We start from the raw sequence: 7972 nt of genomic DNA on the forward strand, positions 1-7972 counted from the left end.
CTAGATCTGAAGCAGTATTTTATTTCACAGAATTATTTCGCTGATCTTTCCTAACTGAGGGGAAAAACAAACAACAGGGAAGCTAAAACATCAAATTTAAATGCAGGCAATTTTTGGATTCAGATTCATATGTTGGGAATTGACTTGATTAGAGCAAAGAGCCATGAAATTGTGGCAAAGCCCAAAAAATCAATAATTAAAAAGTTTTAATAGAATAAGAAGAGGAATTTTTTACAACAAATGGAAGCAGCAAACGTTCATCTGTCTATAATATGTATGCATACCACACATACATTCTTTTCAGCTGCTAAAAAACAATTATTATAATTAAATACCACTTTCATCCTTAAATATTACTACTAAAGAACATTCATGAGAGTATTCAAATAAATATGAAGCATATTTTCATCAGTGTCCCTAACTTAATATAATTTTCATTTGAGTTCCAGTATATTCTATAAAACCATATAACAATGAAAACAAATCCTTATATGGTGCTTACTGTATGTCAAATACTATTCTAAATGCTTTATATGGATTAACTCATTTAATCCCAATAACTCTGTGAAGTATTATAGTTATCATCCTTATTTTGCAAATGAGAAAACGTGGCACAGAGCGAGGGACGTAGGAGTGCTTGAGTATGAGTCCAGGCAGTCTGGCTCTAGAGTCCAGCTCTTCCTCAGTACCTTCACCTGCCTTGTACAGCACATTCCATCTTTAAAGGAATTCATTGTGCTATCTTACTGTTCCTCTGCCCCCTCTTCTCTCCGTTGTCTTTATTTTGTTCTCTTTCTGAGGAACACATTTTCTCTAGTCTACTGAACAGTGACCCCTTGTGTTCAAATTGCAAAGCTAATGTCTGGATGTTCAAAGTTTTGCTTCCCTGTGGTAAATGTAAGAAATCTCATCTTATCTCAATGAGGAGAAATGAAATAAAATTCCACAATGTGCCCTGTTTTTTGCAGGTCATAGTGAAAGTCAACAATGGCATCAGAGACTTTTCCACCTCAGTGACACCCAAGCAGAGTCTCTGTGATGGCAGATGGCACAGAATTACAGGTGAGGAAAGCTGTGTGTCCTGGGTTTCCCTGATAAAGTGAGCCTGTACACCCACCTCTGACATGATGACTTGAAAGAACTTAGTCTGTATAACATATGACAGAATAGGTAATAACTGACAGTCTAAAAGTAGTCAAGAAAAGAGAATCAAATGTACTAAAATGTGTATATTGAATCCACGTGATTTGAAAATATTAATGCTGCCAAAATAGTCTTATGGAGTTGTTTAAATAATGCATTATTTATGAAGCAAAGAAAAAGTATCAGAAAGCGTATTCTAAATATTCTCCCTTTCAAAGGAAAATTTTACAGTGATTGGTTAGACACTGATGTTTTCAGTGATTAGAGGGAAGTGTATGGTTTATTCTGGAATAAATAAAAGCTATTGCTGTAATAAATTATTCCCTTTCATGTGAAAATTAATCACCTCAACATCACTTACGACCACTCCTTTCCCTGTATTTCAGTTATTAGAGATTCAAATGTGGTTCAGTTGGATGTAGACTCTGAAGTGAACCACGTGGTTGGACCCCTAAATCCAAAACCAGTTGATCACAGGGAGCCTGTGTTTGTTGGAGGTGTTCCAGGTAAGAGTTATTTAAAGTGACGAGTTTCCAAATCCAAAAAAACACTTAAGTTCTCATAATTGTTATTACAGTATTAAGAGTTGAGCTATGTATTTTTATAATTCACCTAGTAACTCCAAGAATATTATATACAATATCCTTTCATAGGGGACTTTCCCAGGTGGTGCAGTGGTAAATAACCTGCCTGCCAATGCAGGAGAGGCAAGAGATGTGGGTTCAATCCCTAGGTCAGGGCGATCCCTTGGAGGAGGAAATGGCAATCCGTTCCAGTGTTCTTGCCTGGGAAATTGCATGGACAGAGGAGCCTGGAGGATACAGTCCCTGGGGTCACAGAGTCGGACAGGACTGAGCGACTGAGCACACACACATCCTTTCATAGGAAAATGTTTGCTGACAATTAGGAAGCACACAGCTCATCCAAGCACCAAAACAAAGTAACAGATGAGAACTACACGCTGCATTCCAAACGGTAGATAGGGCTCTCCTTCTGCTGTATCTGCTGAATGTTCTCTTCTCTTTACACACACCTCTCACATACACACAGCGCAAACACACTGTTTTCTCTCTTACACAAAGAAAAATTTGTTACTGCTGCTGTAGGATCTGAGAACCTTAGAAGACTAAAAGTTTGGTGACAATTACTCCTCTTCCACACTCAGAGAGAATACACAGTTCTTCCCGTCCAGGACTAGTGTGAAACGTGAAAACAGCTGCAGACCATAAGTTCTGTTGTTCCTACATAGTGACATTCCCTAAGAGACGTTCCCAGCTGCAGTTCTGTAAACATCATTGTAACATCAGTGCTGTCATCTGCCAAGAATGGTGCGTAGTCCCGGATGGTGATGGGGCACGTATGGACCCCCCACAGTTACTTTAAGCCTCTAAAGCAGGGACCATGACCTTCTGTTGCAAGTGTTTATTTCACACACTTCATTCACTTGGGAAAACTGAATGGTAAAGGTAGCATGAGGGAAAAATCAAGCTTTTACAGCTGGAATTTGGTGAGAATTTAAAGGAAAAACTTAATATAGTTTTTCTTTGCATCCTAACTATACTATTTTAGACTGACCCATGTAAAGGCAAATAATGCTTTAACCAACAGAGGGAGAAAGATTAAGCATCCAGTCTTGGGTACTCACAAAATAGTAGCAACTAAGCAGTCCTCTGCTTTGTAATGTGGATTTTTCAAAATGCCAGTATAGACAATAACAACTCATTGATGAAATAGGAGACCCTCAAAAAGCAGTCTTTCTCCTTTACTTCTATTATCCACTTCTGTCTCCATTCCTTAGTCCTCTCCTCCTGCTCCAGGCTTCAGTTCTGAAATACTGGCAAAGACCACACTGCAATTCATGCAGGTAGTGAGGAAGATGGGTGCTGTCAGTCCTTCCGTTTCTGCACGTTGCTTGCTTCCTGGAGATCACAACATAGTTTAAAATATTGCAGGTTCCCAGAGGCCTACAGGATCAAAGTCAGCCTAGCATGCAAGGTCCTGATTATCTCTCCCCACTTTGCCCCCTTTGTCTCTAGGGCCTCCCCCTACCTCCTGGGGCTTGCAGTTCTCTGAATGTTCAGTGGTGAACTTTGCTCCAGGCCTTCACACAGAGCACAAGGCCTCAATTTCTAGAAAATGCTCTTCTTTCTTGCTTCTCCCACTTCTCCACCAAGTTAACTCCTATTGACCTTGAGGATCCAACTCACAAGCTTCTTACACACATGCCCCACCCCACCTCACCCTGAATATCACTTTTATGGCACTCACTGCAGAATATGATTGAAGCTAAATAGCATACTCCTTGCTTCCAGAGAGCATGACTTCATCACACAACAAACGTGTACATGCTGTCGCTTCAGTCGTGTCCAACTCTTTGCGACCCAATAGACTATAGCCCGCCAGGGTCCTCTGTCCACGGGGATTCTCCAGACAAGAATACTGGAGTGGGTTGCCATTCCCTTCTCCAGAAGATCTTCCTGACCCAGGGATCCAACCTGCATCTCTTATGCCTCCTGCATTGGCAGGCAGTTTCTTTACCCCTCGCGCCACCTGGGATACTGAGTGTCTATTAAGCACTGTGCTAGGCTCCAGGAGATGGACCAAACAAGCATGGCCCTCCCTCACAGAAGTTACAGTATTTGTTCTTTACTTTGCACCCGAAGTGCTTACTGCATCATTCAGACACATATTTCTCTCTCTGATTTCTGTTTTTTTGAGTCTCATTCCAGCATGACACACCACCATCATCTCTCACTACAAGACTTGCTCCATAGGCTGGCTGGGCAGGATACACCTGAAGCCAAATTCTGCCTACCTGAGACATATCATGAATAGCAAATTTGAGCTAATGAGCCAGTACACAGGAATTAGCAAGGCCAGTGAGGTCTACCCACCAGCCTGCACCACTGCAGCTTTTAATTCCATCTACAGATCATGCAGCAAGTCTAGGACAAAAAAAAAGTATAATTTAAGCTGAACATCATTAATTAACATAATTTTTGAGCTGTTTAAGATTAACTCCACTAAAATCATATCAGAAACTGGGGCATGAAAAAGAATAACTAAAGGAAATTAGGCATAAACAAAACCACTGTATGTCCTGAAATCTTAGAATCCCAATCAGCGCTCTTATACCAGGCAGAGCTCTGGTAACACACTGTTTCTATCAACAAAGAGTTAATGCATTGAAAATCATGAACTTTGTATCAGAAAATTCAACTTTATTGTATGATCATTTAAAAATCAAAATGAGAAGTTAAGTTTTTGAGTTAGCAACTATTCATTCCTCTGCTGAAAATCTTGCATTATTCTGTATATAGTCAAGCTTTTAACCTGAGGAATGTTTGCTCTTAAAATCATGTGTTGATTTTATTAATCAATTACTTAGGGTTCTGGGGCACTTTGCCACCACTGTAATAAATTGTGTAGTGAATTATGCAAACCATAATTTCTATATGAACTGTTTCCTCTAGAATTTGTCCCCCATGAACCAAACAGTGGTAAGCCTGGGCAGATTCAAAATCCATGTTCTAAAACTAGTGTCTAAAATGAACAGAAGAGATGTTTTACCCCTTATATTCTTTCCTGTTCACTGTTTATTCTGATGATGTACATATACTGCACAGTCGTGAAGAATGACAAAAGTATGGCAAAATCATACTAATCTAGAGACAAGGGGAATTGACCTCTTAGGCCACTTCCAAATCTAAAACTTGATGCTTATCATTCTAAATATGAAATACTATTTCCATCATTTTCAATAAACAAGCTTCTGCATATTCTTAATCTACATTACTTAGAAAACTTATTATAGCCCCTTGATGGTATTTAACTTGCTGTCCTTTTTTATGTTCTTTCCCAAGTTACTGATTTGAGTGTTTTCCATCTTCTTATCTGCCACTGTTCACATAGCTGTTTTGTACATAATTATAACTTTGACTAAATGGATTTTAATTTCATGATATTCCTAAGCTCCCTAAATTGCTTTAAATTATATTGCTTCTATCATTTCAACACATTTAATTGTGTCTGTACAATTAATAAGCACAAGGCTTCTTCCAGATCGCTAATTAAGATAAGGGGAGAAAGTTCCTCTGGCATACCCCAGGGCACCTGTACCCACACAAAGACTAGGCTAGTTATCTTTATCCTATTTATAGTTCTTAAACCCTGAGAGCTCAGGAAAATTAAAATTTAGTTTATTTGAATTCATTATTTTCTCATTATATTTTATGAGCTTGGCAAAAATGTGGAGGATTAAGGATGAAGGGTAATGATACGAATTAAACAGAAACATTAACCAATTCCAAGAAGAGTCTGGAAGCTGAATTTTCTTTCCTGTCTCAGTAAATCATACAAAATATGTGAGGCCCAGGTAAAATTAACTCTAAAAAGCATAAGCAAATCCTGAAAACTAACTGCTGAGATTTTACTTGTAAGTGGTAAATTTCAGTGGTAAATACACAGCTGAATTATACTCAAAACTCTAAAATTACTACATGTTCATATTACTTCAAAAGCAGATAATATTAAGTAAATTACTGTATTCCATCTTTGACATGTAGATCATCGTGATAATCTAAGTGGTTATGACGTGTATTTTTGCCACAAAGTAGTATTTGGGCTTGGGATGCCTCGATTGCAAACTTGGTGTTCATTTCTTTTTCCAGAGTCTCTACTGACACCACGCTTGGCCCCCGGCAGACCCTTCACAGGCTGCATCCGTCACTTCGTGATTGACGGGCGCCCGGTGAGCTTCAGTAAAGCAGCCCTGGTCAGCGGTGCCGTGAGCATCAACTCCTGTCCAGCAGCCTGACACAGCAGAGCCATCCAAGCACAAAGTTCTTTAGAGCACTGAAAGAAGCACAAGGCCAGCCAGGAGGAGTGGCAGTGCTTCCTCTCGGTCGAAGCTTTCATCTAGTTGAGCAGGACTTATGAGTCATCAGGGACTGGATGTTTATTATTTCTTACTTGGATTCTTACCTTGGATCCAAAATGTCTGCCATGGATAACAATCAAAGGGGCGTTAAACTTACCTGTATTTTATAACTTCCTGCTGGTGAAATTCCTGTTCCTGTTTCTAATAAAATAGAAGGGATTCTAAATAAACACTGGCACATATTTTTAAAGTGTGGCTGGATCCTCAGATTCCTCTTTCATTTAGGGATGATAACATTCAACTTAAACCAAACTGTCTTTAGTATACTTCCTTTATCCTGAAAAGATTTACTGATTTACATAAAACCTAAAATTAGATGATCAGATTTGCTTTTACCACTTTGGTCTATCAGGATAGCAAGAATATTTTAGGCTTATCAAGGTTTAATAAATTTCTAACAAATTATCAGAATGGTAATTTGTTTCCAGACAAGGAAAAAAAAAAAAAAGAATGCCTCAATCGAATAAATGCTTACTTTTTTTCCCCGTACTTCCTTAAAAGAAAAATAAATTGTGTGAGGAGAGGTTCTTGTAGGATATTGTTACAGTGCATTTTGTAGGAATCATGAAGGACATTATATAGCAAAGAGTAAGACAAAATCATGCATCCACTTAAAAGTATAAAAGTCCTTTTATTAAAAGTTTTTTCCCCACATACCTGCAACACAAATAGTCTTATTTATAAAATGTTATAATCATATTAAGGTATATATAGTAATAAAATCTAGAAAAGGGAAAATTGGTTTTACTAGCTGATAGGATATTAAAATAAAGAAACTGAAATAAAAGAATTATACATGAAAAGAAAATCAGCGTTGAAGACAAAATGAGAAAGTAGGCCCTCATATCAACAGGACTGAAGGTATGTAAGAGGAGTAACTGGGGCTATGGGGAGGAAGTATAAAATGTTTTGAGGAATTACTAAGGGAATAAAATAATCTCTTACATACACATATGTAATTATTTACATTCCCCTACTACGCTCATGTCTCTGATACATTAATAATAATGATGATGATCAGTGAAAATAGCTAATATCTACTCATAGAGGACTTACTAAGTGCCAGCCTCACAATAAGGTAAACTGAAGTAGGTTTCACTTGATCATCACACATCCTACGAGGCAGCATTTGCAGATGAGAACCTGAGATTCAGAACTGTTAAATAACGTGCCAGCTGTCATCCAGCTAGACTGAGGAGCCAGACTGGTAACAGGACCGCTGCCTACCTCCAGAGCCAGCACGAGTGTCCCCTTCCTTCTTGCCTCCAGGGGACTGTCTGCCATCGGGCCAGCCCTCAGCTGGTCTCCAAAGCTGGAGTCACAAACTCAACCACCTACCAAGCCAGAAAGATACACGAGTGAAGCTGGTTGGGTCTGACAGAATCAAAAGGGCACTTGCCATGGCTCATCTAGAAGGGCAGCAGGTGCTCAGCCAATTATTACCATAAAAGAACACAAGTCTTAAAGGGCCAGAGTTTCCAAAAGAAGACAGAAATGTGAAATTTGAGGGGCTTGAAATGGCCTGATTTTTCAGTTAGTAACTAATTAAAAACAACAGCAACTAAAATGACAAAAACACTGGGCAGACCAAACAAAACCTTCTGAGAGCTAAGGGGCTCTGGGCTAATGTGGTTTCTGGGCTAAAGACTCTGAATCCAGTCGGGCCTTAACTAGTATAGGTTGAACCAATGCTTCAAACACACTAAGCCCTCACAGTATTTCCTACACTAGCTCCAAGCAGGAGGCAGTAGCCCTGAAACACCCTACCATTTTCTTTTCCCAAAATTTTCCTGAGACATTGTAGAGGGCCCTTCTGTCCCTTCATTCTCAGCAGTAGCCCAAAGTCAACTCCACCAGCCAAGCTGCAGACTGGCTGGACCTCCAGTAGTT

At 39.2% G+C, this 7972-nt stretch overlaps 1 protein-coding gene across 3 annotated transcripts in view; it reads left to right on the top strand.

Annotated features, from left to right (window-relative positions):
* The window catches only part of LAMA4 (laminin subunit alpha 4), a 148382-nt gene extending 142099 nt beyond the window's left edge, over nucleotides 1-6283 (top strand). For 2 of the 3 annotated variants that reach the window (XM_018053050.1, XM_018053048.1), the window contains exons 37-39: nucleotides 969-1062; nucleotides 1530-1649; nucleotides 5814-6277. In XM_018053050.1, coding sequence (XP_017908539.1) covers nucleotides 969-1062; nucleotides 1530-1649; nucleotides 5814-5959 — 360 coding nt within the window. In that variant the 3' untranslated portion in view covers nucleotides 5960-6277. Of the gene's footprint in view, nucleotides 1-968; nucleotides 1063-1529; nucleotides 1650-5813 lie in introns of all 3 variants that reach the window. The other variant, XM_018053049.1, reaches the window with a different exon arrangement.

This window comes from Capra hircus, chromosome 9 (genome assembly GCF_001704415.2).
Source record: "Capra hircus breed San Clemente chromosome 9, ASM170441v1, whole genome shotgun sequence".
Lineage (NCBI taxonomy): Eukaryota > Metazoa > Chordata > Mammalia > Artiodactyla > Bovidae > Capra > Capra hircus.